At 47.3% G+C, this 24,221-nt stretch overlaps 2 protein-coding genes across 2 annotated transcripts; both read right to left on the reverse strand.

The window, feature by feature from the left end:
• Window positions 1-14,867: 14,867 nt before the first annotated feature.
• On the reverse strand, window positions 14,868-15,418 carry NCS57_00510700 (uncharacterized protein; the record flags this gene model as incomplete). The annotated part of the gene is made up of 3 exons (XM_053055044.1): window positions 14,868-15,065; window positions 15,124-15,260; window positions 15,343-15,418. 3 exons carry the CDS (start codon window positions 15,416-15,418, stop codon window positions 14,868-14,870), a joined length of 411 nt encoding a protein of 136 aa, XP_052917204.1.
• A 7,432-nt stretch (window positions 15,419-22,850) lies between these two features.
• NCS57_00510800 (uncharacterized protein) lies at window positions 22,851-23,705 on the reverse strand (the record flags this gene model as incomplete). Its single annotated transcript, XM_053055045.1, has 3 exons — window positions 22,851-23,172; window positions 23,253-23,379; window positions 23,459-23,705. 3 exons carry the CDS (start codon window positions 23,703-23,705, stop codon window positions 22,851-22,853), a joined length of 696 nt encoding a protein of 231 aa, XP_052917205.1.
• Window positions 23,706-24,221: the final 516 nt, after the last annotated feature.

A 24,221-nucleotide genomic window follows, 5' to 3' on the forward strand; every position in this document is an offset into this window, starting at 1 on the left:
AGATTTTGCAGGCTCCCACTGTGGCGTTGCTAAGCCGACTCAGCTGCGGGCCTTGGCCTTGGGCTGAAGTGCTGTGCCTCTACTGCCAAGTTCCCCAGCATCAAAAACAAGTTTGTTGAAATGGGGGAAGATCTCGCAATGGGCCCGACGAGGTTCTGCAATTAACCCTGAAGTCTATCCTCTTTGCACCTCTGTATCAAAAACTGCATCTAATCCTTCAACACGCTATAATACAACGATTCTTACCTCTCATTCTGCTCCTCGTACTACCCATTTCGGCGTCAAACGTCCTATGGTCAGGCTTCGACGCGGACTGCCAATCCTGCCTCGATATCGTCTTCGACTGGTGCGTCGACGCCGCCGACACCGATTCGAAATTCGCCTAGTGCATATGCAATAACGAAGGCTTCGACGGGACGCAGCAGTGCAAGACCATTTGTAACTCGAAGGATACGATCTAGGGCACGTCCGGGTCGACGATTAATGCGTCGTGGATGCAATACTGCACGGCGGAGCTTAAGTGCTCTAAGGTCGAGAAGCTTCTAGCGCCGGATATATATAAGAAGTACTATGGTGGAGGGAGTTCTAGTTCGGAGTGAGTATTTAAGTCATTCATAAGGTTCTGGTTATCTTACTAAGGTCAAAACAGCGGGGCCGGAGGTAATGGCACTCTAATACTAGACGACGGAAAGCCTTCTGGGAGCTATCAGGAGGGGCCGAGTTTAAAGCTTAGATTAGCTCTTTTGGTATTAGTTATTGGAGTACTATTATAAACTATGCTACTTAGACCGATAAGCAAAGGCGGCACGTTCTATGCGTCGAGTTTAGATTTTAGTCATGAATAGCCTCTAGTAGCTAGACTCTAGCTATCTAGTCCAAGATGCTATTTATATCAAAGATAAAGAAGAAAGAAAGAAGTTCCTAAGTGCCCCTGAGCTATAGAACGATTTCTCATCCCTGGCGCGCACGAGCCTAGTACATCTTGCGGCACAGTCGCAAGGATATGGGCCCTGGTCCGTGATATTACCTGGGAGAAGAAGTTGAGGGCTATCTGCGGCTCCTCTTGTGGTTCTTGCGCCAGGGCTTCCACTAAGCGGTAGCTTGCAGTAGGGATAGATATCTTACGAATGGGAATCGAATCGATAGATTCATTCGATGCTAAGCCTTACGAATAGGGGATTTCCCGGCGATCCGCCGGATTTACGCCCACCTACCCACTTAACTTCAGTTAACCATAACTCAATAACCATAGAAGCTATTGACAAAGCTCTTGATTTTTTAAGAATCGGCAGGATCAATTAATTATATCGAAGTTGCCAGATAGTTTAGTCGCGACGAAACTACCTTGCGACGGCGCCATCAAATTAAACAGCGGTTAAGACGGGATGCCGACTCGACATCCCAATCTCGACTGTCAAACAATAGGAACTTGAACTTATTGCTTTATATCCATAAGCTTTCATCTCGTGGTATTCCACCTACGCTATCTATGATTAAGAAGTTTCGCGCAGGATATAGCAAAGACCGAAGTCGGAAAGAACTGGCCATAGAGCTTCGTCTAATGCTACCGGCAAGAGCTAGGTTGTAGCTGGTTGGATGGTTCTGATGTTGCTCGCAAAAGGGCAGACAATACCTCTAGGCATAAGGCCTATTTTGAGCTTGTAAGTCAATGACCTAAATCTCCTGTTCGTGGCTAAATATGGAAGATTCGCAAGAAAATCGAAGAACACGACATCCTCGCTCAAAATATGTACAATATTGACGAAAAAGGCTTTCTCTTTGGTGTCATCAATCGAATCAAGAGGGTTTTCATGTCACAACCCATGTCTGACCAAGGCGGTGTCACGGGGCAGAACCCAAAGAGGGCCATGACGGGCCCACAACCCCAGGACCAATCAAGACCTGGAGCGACAGGTGTAAAGGAGCGAAGCGCTCCTGGAGCGACGACGGTCCTGGAGCGGAGCGCTCCAGACAACCTCACGCTCCCATCGAGCCAGCACGAGTATATAGAACACATTCATTAGCACTTCCCCATGTACCAGCTACCTCAGCTATCAATACAACTTGGTTACACTCAATACCTTTGAGCACATTACCAGACGTGACTTACACCCTGTTCAAGACAACGCCAGCATCCCCTCTGCAAACATAAACCAGTACGACCGGTTTATTCCCCATCGGACCTACACGATCGCCACATTTCACTCTTAATCTTAAAAAACAAGGAAGGTCGCCGGGTGCATCTCAGGATGGTAACCGATCCTGGGCAGATGACGACGTGACAGTTGCGCTTCCGAATCGGGTAAACTAATCCGGTAATTTTGCCAAGGGGGGTGGAAGTTCGGGGGTCAAAACTCCTAGAGCTTAAGAAGACCTTTCTTACCGAAAAGCACGTCACGATTATTTAGTTCCGCCTAAGCGACCGACGCCGTGCATGTCGCGGCCCTCCAATGGCCGTTACAAGGGGCAAGAGAAGAGGAGAGAAGAGGAGAGGCGAGGGTTTCAAGCCTTGAATTATAGACGCCTCCTGAAATAGCCGATCCTGAATTAGCTGGCCAACCCGCACGTCCAATTGCTTTGGTTGTGCCCAGATGCCACTGTTTTAGTTTCATCCCATGGCCGCGTCGTGCCTCTGTTAGACCAAACTGCTGTCCGACCCTCCAAGAAGTTAAGAACTGAGAACTTGCTTTTTACCTGACCAACAATGACGCCCCTTTTAGTCACATGGCGTCCACAACAATGATAACACGAAATATTGGGACGGCTAGCCTTGCATTCTTCCCATCAGCATCCGGGACGCGGAAGATGGCTGGGTATGTACTATCTCCTGCCCCGCTCAGAGATGGAGGTTTGGATTAAGGTTGCAACAGCTTTTGGTGGCTATATGCTCTCTCCCCTTGTACACTTTATTCTAGCTCAGCTGCCAAGATGTTGAATGCAGCCTTATGACATCCCTTGCTGCTGAGCTCGTATTCCCAGCCTTTTCTCGCCACCGGTGCACCATGATGGCTATCTCACATGAAGACCCGAACGAGAGAGCGCATATTGTAATTAATTAATTAACGTACATGATAAGCGAGTGTTACAAACAAGTGAGTGTTACACTTTGAAATTTCTTAGTATTTACACCTTAAGATTTAACTTGATTAAAAAATTCTAAGAAATTTAAATTAAGCGAAAATATGCTAAAAATAAGAAAAAGAGCCTATCTTATAGCAAAAAAGCTATATGAAATTTCTTATATTTTTAGAAAAATCCTTACTAAGCTAGTTTAAGAAACAGCGTATTCACACTGTATAACAAGCTGTTTTTCTTAAAAGGCAATTTCTTAAAATTTTAAAAGAAATACTATGGAGTTTCTTCTGAAGTTAAATAACTATAAAACCTGTTTTTAGATTGTTAAAAATTAGATAGCTAGTTTTAGAAAATTGGAGTTTAGCTGTTTTAGCTTACACAGTGTCGTGTAACACTCACTTGTTTGTAACACTCGCTTATCATATACGTTATTTGTTACGCTGCTTTGTTCAGGCCCGCGTAACAACGGGCTCACGTGCCATTGACCTTTCGGCGGGGTCTCACAAAGGAATCCTTTGTCTTTCGCCACAGCTACGATCATCTTGGAAGAAGCAAGCTTCAGTACAATACAACCATTTTGCCTACCTAGCTTTTCGTGACCTTAGAGATCACAGCTGTAACATTATTTATTTTTTTAACTTATTTATTTCCTACTTCCTCCCTTTTCCCCTTAGACCGGGTCCGTTAAAAAGAACCTAGCATCAGCTACTCGCACCTCACAAGAGAAGCATCTAACGAGCTCGCAGTCACACGTGGAGATCTCCCTCCCATATAATCGGGCCAGCCCTGCCCAGGCCCCGGGTCGGAGTGGAGCCACCAGCATTGCCACCCCCTGGCGCCATTATCTAACCACATCTCGCGCACCTCAACGATATCTATTCTAAGACGCGCCTAGAAGTACACCTCACTCTTCCGCCCATGTTACCCTATCTCTAACGGGCTATACGTCATCAGGTTTAAGGTTCTCTTCCCAGCCCGTTCCTCGTCTCCCTCCCAGAGCACATACTGTCAGGAGACCTAATTTTCACGAGCGAAGTGCCCAAAGAGGGGGTTTACTTATGCAGATCTTTTATTTAATGCCAGATGGTTCCGGTGTGGCGGCCTTGGCTCAAACGATTGACTAACTCTATTGCCAGTAGGAAAGGTATGATTTAATCAACGGAAACTATAGCTTGCTATTGGTTGGAGCCGGCTTAGGTCAATATCGGCTAAGATATGGGGCTGGTAATTAGCATAAGATACTAGCACGAACCAAGGGTCTAAGGGCTTCCATTTTGTATATAATCCCCTTCCTTATCCTCCCTATTAAGGCTCCTTCGTCACTCCTCATGTAGCCTCTGGGAGCTCTCTAATATTTATTCTAGTCTTTATACTATAATACGCTACTCCTCAAATAAATTCTTTTACCTAATTATTCTAGCTTCGCCTTTAAATAGCCCTGCACTTGCCTACTATGCGCCTCATAAACTTCTTCTTACCCCTGCTCCTAGGCGCTGCCTCTATAACCGCTCTTAAGCCTAATGCCGAAGATATCGGTCTCGAGGCGAGGGATGTAGAGGATATTGCCGCTCGTGGTGACTACTGTGGCTGGGGCGCCAAAGAGTAGTACGGCAAATGTGTCTATACGAACTCGGCCCTGGAATATGATAGCGCTAAGATGAAGTGCGTCTGTCTCGATGGCCTCGACTATAACCATAAGACTAAGAAGTGTGAATGCCCACACGGATAAGTTCAAGAACCCTACTCCAGGAAGTGCAAGTGCCCTGATGGCCTTGTCTTCGATGAGAAAGAAAAGAAGTGCGAGTGTCCCGACGGTCAGGTCCTTGACCGCTACAGCAAGAAGTGCAAGTGTCCCGATGGTCAGATCTGGCATCACCGCAAGAAGCAATGTCGCTGTCCTTATGGCCAGGTCTGGGATCACTGGAAGAAGTAATGCCGATGCCCTCACGGCAAGACCTGGAACGGCAGGCGTTGCGAGAACAACTGCGGCCCAGATGCATACTGGAAGCACGGAGGATGCGTCTGTAAGAAGAAAGGTTAAGAGCTCCACGAGGAATCTAAGACCTGTAAATGCAAGGGTAATATGGTCTGGAATCACTGGAAGAGGCAATGCCGGTGTCCCCGCGGTAAGAAGTAGAACTCTTATACCAACGAGTGTAAGCGAGGCGGCTATGGCTATGGCTACGGCTATGACTAAGAGGTTTAAAAAGATATAACGGGGGATAGGTTATTGGTGTTAAAGAGGAGTCTGAGACTCGGAAGTCTCTGGTAAGTCTTAGACGGTTAGAGCTATGAAGGCTAAGACAGATTTGAAGGCTGAGTATTTTTCTTATTGCTCCTTCGGTCTTAAGCTTAAAGTTTTTTTATTTTACTTATGAATTCTCTATAGTATTAAAATTAGAATAATATTACGGGCATTATCTAGGTCATAACTCACGACGTGAATAAGCAAGGAGAGGTCAACTAGCATAAAGAGAATATATAATAAGTGACTTAATATCTGCCCCTCTTCGTCCGATCCGTTATACTAAATAGGCTTCCCTCGGCCGTTTAGGGATTCTTAAAATATCTCGAGGAGCAGTTAAGGGCCTTGCAGTTAATATATCTTATCATTATGGAGAGGTAAATATTATCATCGTTATCCCAAAGTAGCCGATATATTATGAGCTCCGCGTATATTATTCCTGCGAGTCACAAATATGTCTAAATCCCCTCGAGAACTATATATAAAATGACTAGAATCCAAGTGTTTAGAGCTAATTCTGGGGCATTATAGCTAGGTTAACGCTAAAGACCTTGTTTCTGTCTTTTTCTCTAGTTAACTATTGGCTCCCTAACTTGGTAATTACTCAGGGGATTAGGTAATCAATTTACGCAACCCGGGGCCCCATCAGTATCAGTATTAGTATTAGTATTTATTACGCCCGGGAGAACGGATCTCATAGGGCCGGTGGCTACGCTAAGCTGTCTTCACTTCCCCGGCTATTCCTCCAGACCACCCAAAGAGCCCCACTCTTCCTTCCAGCTCGTCTCTTTTCCAGCCCCGCTCGCTTGACTCTGCTTGACAGGCCTGCTCGAAGGCCGATTTCTCCAAGTGTTCAGCATCCTATCCCCAGCAGCTGAAGCATGGTCTGTCAATATGAGGCTGTTCAATGTTAGTAGTTAGCTGTAGTGTTAGTGTTTAGTATATTCTGTTTCCCTTTTTTACCTTAGTCTTCCCGTCGCTATTATAAACTTTACCGCCGCTCGCACCGCCTTTAGGTTAGGTATCTATTTCGGTCTGTCCGACGCTGACTTTCTACTAAGGAAGTAGGAAAGGTTTCCTATTATGCTTTATTTAGCTTATCGCATGACTTTACGCTCTATCTCCTATCTCGTGCATCGGAATAGAAAGTGTTCTATCGTCTCTGGTGCTCATCCGCACTCACATATATCCGATTCGGCGGTTCCTATCTTGCATAGGTAGCTATTGATCCTCGCTATTCCCGTGCGGAGCTACGAGAGCACGTTAGCTTCCTATCTCTTTAGGCCGTTATATAGCGCTTTTGTATATTCGCCTAGTAGGGCTCGATTGATCCGCTTAGAGTAGCCGCCTATTTTATCGGGGAGTGCCCGCTGCCGCCGCAATTGCGACGTCGCTAGCCTAGTCCGTATCGACCGAGCCTGGTACGGCGGCGACTCTGGGGTGTATCCTACTTTGGTCGCTTTCTTAGCTTATCTCTTCGCCTTGCGGCCCATAGCGAAACCATCGTTTCGGGACGGAGCCTAGATTATCTTAACCCTATTATTTCCTCTTGCTAGTCGTTCGATATGTTCGTAGATCTGTCGGATAGTGGTCTAGCCAGATTGCTATCGCGGTCGTGCGATCGCTTTTAGTAATGACTAGCAGCTTAATATCACGGTAAGCTCTCGACATTGCAGTCCGTCAGGCATATATCGTAACGCCATCGCTATTACCTCCAGTTCGGCTATATACGGGTTCTAGTCGTCTCGCGACCCGAGGGTGACCGAGTACCTAGCTACTATCCTACTAACTTAACCAGTTAACTCTTGCGTGACGAAGCCTCCCATAGCTACAAGCCCTTCTCTATCAGAGGCACTAGTCGCGATAATAATATCTTTGGCATCGTTAGCTACTACTATCGCCGCCTCACGGTCGGCCTCGCATACCAGTGACACTCGGTTATGCCACGGCGGTACTGCATAGGCTTAGATCGTTTCTATACGCTCGATTCCGCTCTTCTCAAATATAAGTGCCAACCTCTTAAGCGGTGATAAGTATCTCCAGCTCACTAATACTTTAAGCGTTGCGAGCGGATACATCTTTAGCAACGTCCGGACGTTGATATATAGCTTCATGCCGGCTTAGGCGTATCATCCGTCTACTATCTAGATACCGGCCTCCGCTTCCGCGACCGCCCGCGATACTATCCGAAAGGCTCCCGTTGTCACGGCCAACACATTCTACTGGCACGTGACCAAGGAACCCCCCCCACTACGCCGTCCAATTAACGAAGGATCACTCTAGATCATGCCAAGCCGTCGTGATCCATCCGTGATCCTCTGCAGGATCACAGCCGGATCACAGCTGACGCGCCGTGAGCCATCATGATCCAACTAGAACAGTCCGGTATATAGAACATACTCCTTGCACTCTCATATGTACTAGCTACCTCAGCTATCAATACAACTTGGTTACACTTAATACCTTGAGCACATTACCAGACGTGACTTACACCCCTTGTTCAAGATAACGCCAATAACCCTCTGCCAACATAAACCCAGTACGACCGGTTTATCCCTTGGGAAAGACACGATCGTCACACCCGTGATGGCCTATGCTCCCATCTTCTGAGCCCTATTGAGCCAGGTTAGTTCCTTCTCGCTACGTGCGTGCGACCAGACGACCGAGGCGTAGTCCATGGCCGGCGCCATAGCCGTAATAAAGAGCTACCTAGCCATGCGTAGGGACAGCATCTTAAGTCTCCTTAGGCACATGGCTACCGAGAGGCCTTTAGTGGCCGCCTCGGCTATATGTTTCTTAAACCTAAGATTCGCGTCTATAACCACTCCTAGGATCTTGGCCTCCTGCTTTGGCTTAATCTCCTTCCCTTTGACCCTGAACGGCGTGTAGCTAGTACGCTCGGCCACGCGTGTGAAGTAGACGATAGTTATCTTATCATATTCAAATATCGCCCCGCTGCGCTTCTCCCATTCCAGTGCGCGGTCAATAATGGCCTATATTCTATCTCTATTCGCTTCCGCTATCGGGCCTATGACCTAGGCTAAGTAGTCGTCGACGAATACGATTGAGCCTCCCTTTGCGTCTATCTTACTCCGAACTAGGTCTGCGTTGAAGAAGAGAAAGAGCACGGGCGATAGTGGCGATCCTTGCGGAAGGCCAGCCTATAGTAGCTCCCATAGCGCAGAGGTATAGCCATTTACCGTGATAGTAGCCATGCGACTTAAGCAGAATGCGTCTATCTATCTCACTAGCCCCTTAGGGATGCCCCATGCTTCTAATCTTTGCAATAGTCTATCCTTAAACACCCCGTTATAGGCCCCCTTGACGTCGAAGCTAGCTAGGCTGACTACTTTGTGGTTCCGCTATGCTTTATAGACCTATTCCTAGAAGAGCAGTAGCGCCTACTCTGCCGACCGCCGCTTTCTCGCACCGAAGTGGTTAGTAGGCAGGAGTCCATATATTTCGACGGCGTGTGAGATGCGATCCGCCACTACTACTTCGAGGATCTTACCTAGCGTCGATAATAGCGAGATCGGCCTCTATGCTTTTGCAATTCTATAGTTAGCCTTGCCTGGCTTCTTAAGCGGAATGATCTTAGCAGTCCGCCACTAGTCCGGCAGTCGTCCTTCGCCCAGTGATGTATGGAATAGATATAGTACCCGCTCCTTCACCACTGGCCATAGCTGCTTCCATACCATCGCCGGCAATCCGTCCTCTCCGGGTGCCTTCTAAGCCTTGGCCTCTATGACTTTCTCCTCTACCTCCCCCATCGTCAGGTTTGGCATGGCTACTTCTCTGCGATGCGGCCGTGGGCCTTTATCTTCTATGTCGGTCGGTAGTGGTGGGAAGAACGCGTTGAGCAGTTCCTTCGCCTATTTAGCCTTGTCTTGTGTTGTTGCCCCGTTTGTTCTTTTCAGCGGAGGCACTTTGTCGCTGTTTGTTTCGTCTCTAAGCTTTAGGTACTTGGCAGCTTGCTAGATGTTAGTCCTGTCGGCGAGGAAGTCTTCCCAGTGTGCCTTCTTCTGCCTTCGGATGGCGTCGTGGTACTCCTTGGCTGCTTCTTTGGCTCGGGTTTCTAGATTGTTGATTCGCTGACCAGCCCGACGCCGGGTCCTCGCTAGGTTCCTCTAAAACGTGTAACTTCTTCGGAGCTTTGTGAGATCTGTCGTCCACCATCGCTTCGCGTACGGCGATGGCTTTGCTCTTGGGATAAGTTCGTGGATCGTGTCTAGGACCACGTCTATCAACCTGTCAGTCTGTTCTTGAACTCCACCGCCCCACGGGAGTGGTGCTAGCTTGTCCTGTACTTTCGCCCTGATCGCGTTCCATGGTGCGTTCTTAAATAGCAGCCTCGAGCCCGCCATCCTCTCTAGTATCGTGAGATCAAATTCCGTCTTGATGGCCCTGTGGTCTGATCTATGTTTAGTCGGATGGATCCCGCAGTGAGCCATCTCGTCTGCCAATTCAGCCGATGCGAGCATCAGGTCGATTATACTCTCCCCACCGGGTCCTTCCCACGTCTTTGTCCCCCGCGGGAGGAGACTGAGTAGGCCATGCTCGTCTATGAGGTTGATGATCGGGCTCGCTTCGCCTTGCCTCCTGCCTATTACCTCATCGCCTCCCTAGAGCTGGTCGTGGCGGTTAAAGTCGCCAGCCAGGATAATATCTATTCTTTTCCCCGTGCTATTGCGAAAACTTATAATTATCGTATATAACTATCTCATAGTAATATGCAAAGCGTCTTTATCTTTTCCTGCCACGTATACTAATACCACTAAGACTTCTCGGTCGGGCCATCTAAGTATCGCCCCGGTTAGGTCAGCCAAAGGGATAGGCACTTACTTAGTCTCTAGATCGCTGCGTATCCAGAGTATACTCCGGATCGGCCACTATATCTCGTGTCTCTTTAATAGTATAAATCTCGTCTAGTTCCTATGGTAGTTCGGTGTTATTATTAGCGTCCCATTAATATTTAGCGCGTATAGCTCGGCCACCGCTAGTACCGCATAGTCCTATAAGTCCCTATTATTCATTATGCTTAGCTACACCATATCTCTCTTTCGCATATTAAGCTATAAGATCTAGAGGTTAGTAGCTATTAGTCATATGCAGTTATTATATCTAATAGTTTCGGCTAAGCGACTCATATAGCCCTCTATAGAGAATACACATTAGCTCGACCGCCTGGCAGTCTCGGTATCAATAGCCCGTCTCCGCGCACTTACCGCATCGTTACGCCTTACTGCATGCGAAAGCTTTATAGCTAATCTCCCAGTAGTTATAGCACTAAGCCGGGCCTTAGCGCCGCTCAAAGACGTTAGTGCTAGCTAACTCTCCCGCAAGGTAGAAATACCTCTCTTTAAGTAGCCGTCACGTATTACTCGCTTTAGTGATATAGATCACTATCGAGCCATATATCTTATTATTTACCTTATCGCTAAGCTAGTGCATCTTGGCGATCGTCACCTTGTTTTCCTTCCCTAGTGCCTCCGCCGCACCTAGTAGCACATTACCAGACGAGTCTAGCACCGCAGTCCTATTTACGCCGTCGACCTTGACCGAGTATAGCTAGTCTCTAAGCACTCTAGCGCCCTTGACCACTATCTTCTTCGCTACCTCTCTAATAAACTGTATCTCTATTTCGTCTCGGCACACCACCTTGATGCGGTCTGCGTTTCTCGCGTCTTTCACTACGGCTGCGCACCGCTAGCTCTATTGGCCTTCCCTGGCCCGCATCTTTTCTTTGATCGCTTGACGAACTTCTCTAACTTGCGCCTTGCCTTTGTCTTCTTCGCTGACCCGCGAGGTGTTGATGGTGTAGAATAAGGTATCCGTGAATGAGGATGGGGTCGTGCGTATGGATGATAGTGTGCGGATATTGCTTGGCTGGCTCGTAGGCGGGGTGCGGGCTATGTCTATATATGATGGCTGTGGGCTTGTCTGAGCACTGCTGGAGATGCTATCAGCTATTATGCTTAGCTGTTCCTTCACCTGCTTTACCTCCTCTTTCACTTATTTTAACTCCTTTGCCGTCTGGGGTTGTGTTCTCCCTAGCTCTTTTATAACTTGCTCTCGCATCTGCTTAAGGTCTCTTGTAGCCTGTTTACGCATGGCTTTGAGCTGCCTGGTGGCTTGTTTGTGCGAGCGTCTGAGCTTATCTGCCTTCTTTAATTCCTTGGCTGCCTAAGCCTTGATCGTCTAGATTTCTTGCTGGAGTTGGCGTATTATCTCTAGTTGTTCGCTTATCATCTGCATTGCCGTTCGCTGGTTCTCTATCAATGCGTCCTAGAGCCTCTCTGGTATCTTTCTCTGCTCACTTATTAAATAGGCCGATGTCTCTTAGAGCATCGCTCGGAATATGATCTGCATAGGCGACGCGTGGTTGCCTATCGCGCTTTCTGTCGTCTATGATTCTCTGGCCCCGTCGACTAGTCTAGTCTCGCTTTTATTTTTACTATCCCGCGGCTATTATGGCCCATTCCTCCTCACTATATTATTTCTCTTCTTAATCGCCTATAGCCTTTCTTATAGTTTTATAGTTGGCTTCATGGGTCTTAAGGACCGACGCGCCACGGTGATTGAATCTCTACCTCGCACTAGGATCTCGTTAGTAGTCGCGTCTATTTCGCGATACCGCGCCCACGGTCGCCCTGACCTCTATGTCCCTTAAAAAGATTATAAAGATTATAAAGATTATAAAGATTCTCGTAGTAGTAGTAGAGTTTATATGTGGCATGGGTGTTAGTGGTGTAGGCCCTCCCCGACTCACTTGGGTGACTGACTGTTGAAATGAGAAGATGCTGATTGCTTGATTCGTATCTCAAAGCGAAGTAGGGGAACCACTATTTATGTACAGGCACGATTTCTTGTAGAATGTTCCTCCTTCTTCCACACCTTGCCACCGACTTGGTCGCCTCACACTTGTGATCTCCAACACTGACTCACTTGTGGAGAACGTTCGACGCAGTTACAGGTTGTGATGCCCCCTCTGTGATGAACAGAGGGGTTGCGTAAATTGATTACCTAATCCCCTGAGTATCTCCTTGAGTGCGTTAAGGCTACAACCAGGTCACGAGCAGGGGTCTGATCCAATTAAAATGCCGCAAATTAGAGGTACTTCAATTGCCTCCTATTTTATATGGTGATAGAAGTCCCAACAATCCTGCTGGTTACAAAGGGCAACATCACACTGCCGGTAGCCGTACCTTGTTTTTTTTGGCCCCTTTTTCCTCGTATTGGTGTTGATGCCGGTTAACGGCTTCCTCTTGCTTCGTGACCTAATTTGACCGCAGCGGAGGCCTTGACAAGCAAGGCAAGGGCTGTTTTTCCCTCTTTTGACGTGTTCATGCAACTCCATAGGCGTATTTTCGTCGCCAGCTCGATATCGCTTCCTGGAATGACCAGTCCAATAAGCCACAATAAGGTCATCTACAAGGCGGCCTCGCCAGTCACTTTGAGACCGTATTTTCTTCCACTTTGGCTGCCCATGAAGCTGAAGAAGATAGCTATTGATAAGGGCTGTGTCAAGAAGGAAGGTCCAAGCTATAGCCTGCCAAGGGCCGCGACGAATTGAGTGACTATAGCCCCGTGATGCCCTTAGTTGGTCGCCACGGTCCACATGATTCATCTCATCGTTGTACGTAGCGGCGATAGAAGGGATTGCAAAGGTCTTGACGGCTTCGTCACCAAAAAAACGCTGTATTGGCCGTGCGCGGGCTTGATCTGTATTTGGCCTCTTCCTCTTCCGTATGACAAGCTCGTCGCCTTTGAATACAGTAGATAAGAAGAGCACGAGGGCGTTATCCTTCCACGCGATTTGGCTGACCTAGGGAAGAGCAAGTTAAATTAGTAGGGGTTTTATAGGTAAATTTGACTTAGCTTGCTACCTTATTATCAACTGTTGGAGCCATTCTGACCTCATTGAACTGAAGGAGCCTCCGGCCGGCAGAATCATCGCCTTTGAGCTTCGCGAAGGGGGCGTAGATACCACAGTTGCGGCGGGCCGTGCCTGTGGCCCCGTGGCCGTACTGACGGAGGCTTCTAAAGAGGTCAGCGGACGAGACGAGGTTATCAATGAAGACGTGATATTTGGCTTTTGGCAGCTTATTAATAAGGGCAATAACTATGCTTTGTGTCGGGTTGAGGCGTGTGGAAAGTCGCCTTCTTCTCTGAGATCGGAGCCGCGTTACGAGGCTAACTGGACCGTATCTCTTCTTCGGCTCGTGCCAAAGCCACCGCAAGAAGAGGCCTTTTTGCACCGTGGCCCAGATCTTGAAGCCTACGGGGATAGGCTTATTTGGGACTCGTGTTGTCTGTGTTGAGACTGTATGACTAAGATGGTCCGATCTGCTGGTGGCAGGGATGTGGATACTATGTGAGGAGCTGTGCTCCTCTCAGACACATGTAACTTAGACCTTTCAACATTACCGACAATTGTTCGCTTCATCAGTCTGGTATGACCTTCCTGTATAGCGGATCATACACTCGTCCACAGCGATATTCGTGCCCGGCTTGAGGAATTCAGTTGACGCGTATTGTAGGTGCCGAGACCACTCGTCAACGGCGGCGAAGACCTTTGCAAGGATAGCCTTGGCAGCCTCTTCGGCGGGGCTGAAGGGGTTAAAGAGCCGAAGGTGCCGATGAAGCAGTTGAAAGCGGTCAAAAGTCATGACTTTGAGGATTGAATGGTCGGAATCTTGGTGTCCTATCCGGGAAGTCTTCCAATGGTCTCGGATTGCAATTTCCTTATGAATTCCTATATAAATTAGAAGCGCAAACCATAGATATATCTCTGGCACGGTGGTTGGCTTCCAGCTGCGAATTCGAGCCCGTGGCTTCCAGCTGCGACTGTGAAGCAAATGGTCAACCCAGTCATTCGTGTATTTAACCCATTTGGCGACTAGGAAATAAGGCACAAAGTGATAGAAGAGGTCAAGAGGCTTCTGGGGCAGCTCTTTGACCTCGAGGTCGCGATCGGGCACCATCACCGGGAGGAAATTGGTGCCGCAGCTAGGGGCTGGGTTGAATACAGGCCGGCAGGTGAAATCGGCTGGCTGCTCGCGACGGCTATTCTCTTTCGTAATTATAATACTTAGATCAGAGGCACTCAGTGCCTGACTAGAGATTGATTGGGAGCTCATGAGTATCTTCAAAAAGATTTATATGGTGTTTTAGGTGGAAATAATTAATGGAGCACTATGCCGTCCCCCTCTCGTACCTACGTCATGACTAAAGTCATGTGGGTCAAGTAACCTCACGAAGCGTTAACGCACTCAAGGAGATTTGGTGCGCCTTCAGGTCTTCCTTGTTAGACAATCTTGCGCGGCTCCTTGCTACTTTCCGGCTTTGCGTACCCTAAACGTATTTCAGCGTAGTGGAAGGGGCAGTAAGCGACAGTGATGTACACCTTAGTGGGGCCTATTGATGGTTAAGTTACAAGATGTCTAAACAAGAAAGCCCCAAATGTCATTTCCAAGCGTCTTAGACCATGATATCCCTCATTGCAAAACAAAGTCGTTATCCGCCCGGTTATTCCCATGTCAGCAGCTTAGTTGCGCTCGCCACGGAGGCGGCGGGCAAGCTGGATGTCCTTGGACTGGATGGTGACACGCTTGGCGTGGATGGCGCAGAGGTTGGTGTCCTCGAAGAGGGAGACGAGGTAGGATTCAACGGACTCCTGAAGAGCACCGATGGCGGAGGACTGGAATCGGAGATCGGACTTGAAGTCCTGGGCAATCTCACGGACCTGTTTGTCGAATGTTAGCGATGGTCGGATGGTGTTTAGTGATACAGGCCATGTTTACCAGACGCTGGAAGGGGAGCTTTCGGATGAGAAGCTCAGTCGACTTCTGGTATCGTCGAATCTCACGGAGAGCGACGGTACCGGGCTTGTAGCGGTGAGGCTTCTTGACACCACCGGTAGAGGGGGCGGATTTGCGGGCTGGAATTGATGGTTACCATTGCATGTTGTGCTGATCAAGACGCGTGTTGCGTCGGATCGCGGGGAAGAGGAGGCGACTCACCAGCCTTGGAAGCGAGTTGCTTTCGGGGCGCCTTGCCACCAGTGGACTTTCGGGCGGTCTGCTTAGTGCGAGCCATTGTTGATGATGGTTGATGGAAGTTTTGTGAAGATGGAGGGGTTGTTGATGGAAGTGTTGATGGTTGTGGTGGGGGTGAAGGCGGCTGAAGTGGGTCTGTGATGCGGGAGGAAAAGTCGAGAGAGAGGGCAGGCGGGGGAGGATACCTGTGGCTTGCTGCTTGCTTGTGTCAGACAGTACGTGTATTCGGTCCATTGGTTGAATCAGTATGTTCGTGTTGTGTTCGTGTTCTCGTTAAGTATCTGCCCCTGAAGGACCTGCTTTTAATCTCAAGATCCTTGACCCACACGTGACACCCCACATATTCAACAGCTTGAAACTGGACCGAGCGCAGGTGATTGGATGGGTCCAACAACAGCCAAGAGGTCATTGAAAAGTCTTAATATCAAGCCATTCGACTACCTTGATTGAATGAATGAATGAAATTTATTACCCAACCCCGCTTACCGGGCATGGCTGCCGAGAAATAGCGGCTAAAACCGAGTAGGAATTGAACCTGAACCTGAACCAGACGCAACTCATGTGCTGGCGTCAAGCAAGGTCCGGCAACAAGAATACTGTTCGAGGCACGTACAGGCGAATAGGGGGGTATTTCCGAGAAAGAAAGAAAAAACTGTGACGTGACCCTTTCCCATTCGAAAAAGCGAAAATGGCTTGGATAGCTAGCCTTTGTATTGTTCAAACGTCCTCTTGCGCCTCTTCATCGGATGCGCTTGACAGAACCAGAGCTCGTGACATTCTTTGTTACCCGCCTTGATTTAAATTCTCTGGAGCCACGGTCATCCCGCCTCCCGCCCCTTCTTCTCTGCGGCCGCGGGTCCCGGAGGCGCTGCAACAATGATGCTAAGTGTCCTCCATCCTCCTTTGCCTCATGCATATTGATTCTGTGTTCATCCCGGAGCGTGTAATTGCGGAACGCTTCAAAATCATCCCACCCCTTGACTTCCTTGCCCATCCGTCGCGCGTCGATCAGGTCTACAATGTTGACAAGCGTGTTCTTCAAATCCTTCTTGCATTCGGCAATAGAGTCTCTCGGAGGTATACGGACCTCACGGCATAGGTCCTGGTACCCCTTCAATTGATCTTCCTCGGTAAGTTTTTCGTCGACTTCGGCTATTGGCTGCGATTGGGAAAAGTAATGCAACTTGAGTTCTTGACGAATGGCAATGGTGCGCTCTCGAGTGTATTCCTGGGCAGACCTGCGTATATCGATATCCACCGAAATTCTGGCCCTTATATCGATATCCAGATAAGTGGGAGAAATTATCTGGATATCGATATATCCAGGTAGATATCCATATAGCCACATAGCCACTTTAGCAAGGTTGATATCTAGATAAACCATATATAATTCTTATAGGCTAGAAGAAAGAATAAGAAAGTACCCTAATCTAGAAAGTCCTCTGCCTCTATTTTAACGCTAAATTCAATAGCAACGCTAGAAATAACGCCCCTGCCACCGTGAGACTTAGGTATAATAATACCCTCGCGCATCTAGTTACCCACACACTTAACCTTCGCTAGGTTCTCGCAGGTCATGCTCTCTCTATCCCATGATAGCGTATGCCGCGCCGATGAGAAGTAAGACTTAATATCAGATAATTCAGGAGAGATTAAGAGGATATTAATTGCCATGCAGGATAACCGCGGATATGCTTTCCTTTAATCTCGATATAGCCACCACTAGAGAGGAGAGCTAGTTATCTGGGTCGGTGGTGTATTAATAAAGGTTTTAAAGTTATCGGCGTCGTCTAAGATAGGGCTAGTAATAGCAATATCGCTTAATAACTCATCTAGCTCGTTATATTGCCTCCTAGATAAAGAGGATATATCTAGAGGCACCCGTAAGGATTCTGGGATTAGCGCGGCATTATATTTATCTAGCTAAATTTACTAGGTAGTAGTAATAGTAGGCGCATACTAGGATTCTTACTAATTCCGCTTAATATATTTTCTTTATTTCGAGGGATTAAGAAGGAATGCGGCGGTATATATAGGTATCTAGTCTAATAAGGTATAGTACTTATTAAGTATAAACTAGCCTATATCGATATAGTATACTATATAGGGATTATGGTTTTCTTTTGAACTATAAAGCTCCTACATAAGATAATTAGTTAGCCGATTAATTAGATAAAAGAAAAAATATCGCTACTGACCTTATACTTCTTATATTATCATAATAAAATATCTATTATCAAGAGTAATTAGGAGAATATAGATTGCGCCCCTTCGGCTAATAATATAGCTAAGGAAAATAGCTATAGGAAATAATATGTCCGTTTAATAAACTCCTACTCTAAAGCTAGTAGGATATCATCTTAAAGCTCTTTATCATAGTTAATTAGGAACTATTTTATATAGGATTAATACCATAGAAAATTATCTAATAATTAATATTATAAATTCCAGTGTATAGCATTATCTATGCCTAGTCAGAGCTTTATTTTATTATCTTATATAGCTAAATAAAGCATAGATTTATATATCTAGACCGCGATATTATGTACTTTCCGTAGGGGCGCGATATATTACTATCTAGTGAAGTTCTTAAGTATATGATTGCCTCTTCGCGAAGCTCTTCTTCTCTGATAGGCCTTATCTATTCCTATTGTCTATCCGGCGTTGTGTAAGGTATCATAGAACTATATAAATAACTAATCATTTAAGGTATTATTAGTAGTATTAAGAGCAGCGATTAGTGCCTCTTTTAAAGACGCGAGAAGAAATACTTAAAGGGATAGGTTAATAATATAGGCGATGCAGCGGATATAGCGCTTAGAGGGATTAAATATTAACTAGTAACTAATTAATCCTAATCTAGAGATAAGGGAAGGGCTATTATACCCTATAGTCTTCTCGTAACCGCCGTGAGAGATAAGATAAGTAGGTATTATTTAAAGTAGCATTATCCCCTATATAATAGCCCACTTTAGAAGTAATACTATACTTTACTAATATATTAATAATTAGAGATACCTAGGTTTTACTACTATGGCTATAGCGATATTCTGGTATCGCTAGTAGTGCCCTTCGTAGCTAATAATCCTGATTAACCTATTGCGCAGAGATAGCGAGTATCCTATAGCGATGGGGCGATATCTAGAGATTAGAGAAGATATAGATCTTTGAGATAAAAGCTTTAAGAATTGCCATAAGCTAAGAAGAATATAACTTATATATAGCATTAATTAGTCGCATTAGAGCACTTCGGTTAGTTACTAAAAGGTCCTTTATAATAGGATTAGCTACTAGTATAATCTCTTATATCTTATCCTAGGTGATTACTAAGAAGGTAAGCTAGCGGCGTATAATTAGGCTAATTATTATATCTAAATATTGATCGCGGTCGAATATACGGCAGAGAGAGATATCTAAGTAATAAGAGGGAAAGAAAGTATTAATCCGAGGACGTTTGGCTTCCCTTTTATTATCTAGAATATTAGAACTGCCCCTAATGAGCATGCGATCGAGGGAAGAGATAATATCGGCATAGCACCGCCGGGCATGATACTATGCATTATCCCGCTTCCGATTCGCCTAGGGCTTATTAGCAGGGCAATAGAGATATCGATATATTACTATACCCCTGGATTTGCGCTTATGTGAACCGCCGGTGGTGTTCTAGGTGTCCTTATTAGGATATATTGCTTTAAAGAAGAGGAAAAAGTCTAGAGACGTCCCAGTAATAGGCTAGTCCGAAATCAAGGGCATAGAGGCGGCGGTGGTCTGAGATAATACCATAGTCAATAAATCACCTAGATAAGCTAATTATGCTAGAATACCTAGGGCAGTTTAAATAAGTACTGAGATGGTGGTGCTAATGTTGAAATTAAGAGAAGTTATTAGACAATTGGCTCCATAGGGACCATTGATGGCACTAGTTAATTGATAAGAGTTATCTAAAGAATAAAAGAAATCAAATAGCTATATATTCGGGAATAGCTATTTAAGCTTATATTAGGATTATGCGATAGGGCAGATATGAAACCGGATACGCGACCCCAAGGTACATCCCGTGTTTTATATCTAGTCGCACGAACCTAGTGGTAATATGCGATAGAAGCCTTTTTATTATCTAATTAATTGATAAGATCTTTTTAGCTAATCAGAGAGCGGTATTTAGGTGGATATCAATCTGGATATCCATTTAAGAGGCAGAGAGTTATATCGATATCGATATATATTAATATCGATATATCTAGATAGCACAGTTGATATCGATATATTATATCCAAATACGCAGGTCTGGATCGGTACGAATGGCAAGGCCGTGGTAGTCCACACAACCACGGCCTATACTGGATGGATAATTGCCCCGGAACCGACATGGACGACGAAGCCGCTCGTGATGTATTTGCACGAACGTGGGGGTTCCACGTCACGGCGATCAACCCCGAGCCGAGTAGGGCAATGCCGCAGGGCGAAGGTAATCCCCTGAGCGTGGATCCCCTGAGCATAGAGATGACATTCTTGCGGCTCTCACAAATCGTGAACCGTTGCCAGCGCCACAAGTGCAATACCACGTACTGCTTGCGGGTGAGGAAGAGAACCGGTGACCTAACGAGGGATATGGAAGGCGCTGCTGCAGATATCGAGGCGGCCAACGTTGCCAATCCAGAGAGGGAGTGTCGTTTTGACTTCCCTCGTGCCTTACGGGAGCTGGCCGCAGTCATCAGGAAGGAAGGAAGGTCGTACTACGTCTTCGAGGCGGCCCGGAACGACAGCCTCATAAACCACTTCAATCCGGCTATTATCCTAGGGTGGCTAGCCAATATCGACATATCTCCTTGCACCAGCTTACAGGCGGTAATCACGTACGCTGCGAAGTACTGCAGCAAATCTGAGAAGAAGACGGAGCCTTACTGCAAGCTTGCAGATCAAGTTTTGCCGCATACGGCACATCTTCAGCCCCTATTATCCTTCTCCTCTCGCCTCATGAATAAGCTGATTGCCGAGAGAGATTATTCTGCGCAGGAGATTTCCCACCTTCTACTTAACATCCCTCTGCAAGAAGGCACACGGATGGTCGTCGTCGTGGACTGCCGTCCATTGGAGCCGCATGGCCGTTCGTATCGCGTCGACGAAGACGTCATCGAGACCGTCGACAGCTACAGGAAATACCTGGAGAGAAATGACCAGCATGAGGATGTAACCTACCTCGAGTACCTGCAATCGTATAATCTCAAGACGTAGAGGAGACTCGCTGCTAACGCGAAGAAGAGGGTCCTCTCTTACTTCCCTCGATATAAGTCCATAGAGGCTTCTCCCCAGTTTAACGACTTCTGCCGTGTTAAGTTGATGATGGTTCATCCACATCGCTCTCCACGAGAGTTGCTCGTAATGGACGGGCAGCGGTTCGACTCCTTCGCGGCTGCGTATAAGTTCTGCAGGCAGCTCCACCATACACATGCGGACGATCATTATGGGGATCCAGATGCAAAAGAATTGAGGGCAGAGGACGATGAATTTGAGCCTGAGGTCCATGAGGAGCCCGTCACAGAGGAGGACTGGCATGAGCTCGCCCGCATGCTGCCTGACCGGCCGCTGGAGGAAGAAGATATCGATATCCTCGGCCACCGAGATATCGACATCAATTATGATTGGACGTCTCACGCTGGATGGTATACCGACGATGGCATTCTCAACGGTGACTACTAGAAACAACGCAAAGCTAAGAACAACCTGGACCTTGATATCGATGATCAACCCTTAGAAGCTCGCGATTCCCTAAATCCAGAGCAGCGCCTAGTGTACGACACGGTGATAGACCACTTCTTGACGCAAAATTCTTCCCAGTTGTTACTCCATGTGGATAGTGGAGGCGGCACTGGCAAGTCATACCTCATCAATCTACTCTCTGCACACCTCTAAGCCGCGACGGGCGGGAGAGGGACACCTATTTGGCGTGCCGCGCCCATGGGCGTCGCGGGAAACCAGATATCGGGCACTACCTTGCACTCCCTGTTGCACCTCCCAATCAATAAAGATTTCCGGCCCCTGTCGCCGATTGATAAGGCCTAGCTCCAGAAGAAGCTAAAGAATATTAAGTACCTAATCATCAATGAGAAGAGCATGCTAGGACTGCGTCAGCTATCATGGATCGATGACTATCTCCGCGAGGCTTTCCCGAGTAGGAATAAAGAGTTCTTTGGCGGCTTGAATATCCTGCTGGTCGGCGATTTCTTTCAACTACCCCCTGTGCTACAGAAGCCACTTTACTATGATAAAGAGGTGCAGGGGGTAGAGATCAAGGGCAGGAACGCGTATAGGCGCTTCGATAAAATAGTATTCTTGAAGGTTGTTCAGCGACAGCGCGGCGACGATCAGGAGGCCTTTTGCACAGCTCTTGGGGAATTGCGGCTGCTTTAACTATCTAAGGAGTCCTAGAAACTCCTTTCTAGCCGCGTACAGGCAAAGCTAGACGATCGGGAGGTCGCGAGATTCGTTAACGCTTTGCGAGTATACGCCACCAAAGATAGGGTAAACAAATATAACCACTATCACCTCGACCGCCTCAGCCGGCCGGTCATCCAGGTTACGGCTAAGAACGTCGGCTCTGGCGCGGCTGCTGCCCCCGACGACAAGGCGGGCAACCTTGCGAAGCAGATCCCTATATGCATTGGCGCCCGTCTGATGCTGACGTCTAACCTTTAGCAGCCCGTTAGCCTCTGCAATGGTGCTCGCGGTACAGTTTATGACATCAGCTAGGCACCCGGGGCTGAGCCCATCCAAGACCCTCCCTGTGTTATCACGATAGAGTTTGACAAGTACAACGGACCGGTGTTCCTGACCACCCCTGATGGCAAGAAGATTGTCCCGATTCTCCCCGTAGAGAGGGACTTCCTCATCGGAGCCACTCTCTGCACTCGCACCCAGTTCCCCCTGATCGTTATCGATCTCTCCTGCCGGGATTTCCAGACTGGGTTAAGCTACGTGGCTATCTCTCGTGTGAAAACGCTCGAGGGCTTGATGTTGGATGCCCCATTTGATCGCAATCACCTGATTTACGCGTCTCCCCCAGATGGCATGAAGATGAAGATGAGGGATCAGCAGCTTCGGAGACGACAGGTTCTTACACGGAATCCCTACAAGACAGACCACGGTTCTACATAATTCTAGGAGATTCTGCTCGCGACAAGAAGAAATGTTACAAAATTGATCCAGTGCGTAAATAATGAAATGGTTGTAGATAACTGCTTGGCTCGCGGACTCCCAGCCTTCAGCTGATTGTACCCCTTGCACCACCGCTCTAAAGTGCAAGGGGTGACGTAGTATTTTAATTTAGGAAATGAGATAGATTTTGGGAATGGGCCCCGTTCCTGAGGCGGTAGCATACAAGGATGGTTAGGGATAGGTGATTGGCGCAGAAGCGGGAATGGGGCGCGTTCCCGACTTGAATACTTGGTAGGGATACCATAACTCTTCAACTATTAGACCAATGCACCAACCAATAAGAGTCCCATCCAAACTTGTAGATAAGCAGTAGGTCCCTTTCTGAAACCGGCGTTAGTCTCCGTTGGCTCTGCATCAGCCGTACCACTACTCTGAACCTCGCCAGAATCCGAAGTAGGGCTAATATCCAAAGTCGACCCTGGCGGCTTTGTTGCTTGAGCATCTGCAGAGCCCGTCCAAGTGCGAGCGAGCTCGAGGTTCGTAGCTCCCTGGTCACCACAACCAAGGAAGGGTGTGAACGTGGTGGCATCCAAATCATCGAAGATGCTATATGTGACGCAAATAGAACCTCGTTTCGTGCTAGAGCATGAAACGTCAGTATTTTCGACAGCATCAAAACGGAAAGCCAAATGATGTAGAGGATTACTAGAAAAACATACCAGATGATTCTGTCGCCATCGATACCGGCAGCCACGTTACTGGAGCAGGAGGTGTACAAATCGTCACGGCCGCAGCCTCCATACCCGGAGACAACTGTATACGGTGCATTGATACACTCAAAATAGTCTAATACCGAATCGAATCAGCAACGAGCTCATTGAAAGAAGACGCCAACTTTACAGGGCTGCCAAAGAATTACACTTACATGTATCAACATCACCATTCCGCTGAGTAAAGTTGCGCAAACCGATCAAGAGGGAATCGTCAGGTTTAGCAGTAGTCTGCACCTGGTACCATTGAGTAGGATCTCCAATGAGGTCTCGCGGCTCAAGTGGTTGAGCTGTAATTTCTGGCCCAGGGATCGTTGCAGGTTTTGCATGGGCAGCTGTTGATTCCGCAATTACCGCGGAGCCGGACGCAGTCGCCGCGATGAATGAGAGAGTGAAACGCATGGTGTGATTGGAAAAGACTCCACTGAAGCTTCAGATCCGTGAATAAGATCGAGGATATGTTTGATGCACGGCAATTTATGTATTGTTAGGTTCCTCGGATTTAATTAGAGCTCATCAGTGGTATTTAACCATCGATCGTAATATTATTGAGTTCCAGTTCCTGTCTAGACCAGCCGCTGCGGCTAAGCTAAGTTGGTAGCTCGGATCAATATGGCGCAAGCTATGGGCTTGGCTCGCCACTCGTCCAGCCAATTGACTCTATTTACTGACATGCACCCCTGAAAGAACACCCAAAAATACAGCTAGTCTGTTCCTAAATATTGGAATCGCCAAGGCCCTCCCTTTTCAGCTATTCTTGGCACCTGGCTGGATTCCAGCCGATGACCTGATTTCAATCAGCCTTATTCCGTCGCATTGGGAAATGATATTCGAATGCCTTGCCAAGGCTCTTTTTGACTGGTTGCAAAAGTTCCCTGCTTCAAATGCTAGTTGTTCTAGATACGATTCTGGCGTCAC

The sequence above is a fragment of the Fusarium keratoplasticum genome, chromosome 3 (genome assembly GCF_025433545.1).
Source record: "Fusarium keratoplasticum isolate Fu6.1 chromosome 3, whole genome shotgun sequence".
Taxonomy (NCBI): Eukaryota; Fungi; Ascomycota; class Sordariomycetes; order Hypocreales; family Nectriaceae; genus Fusarium; species Fusarium keratoplasticum.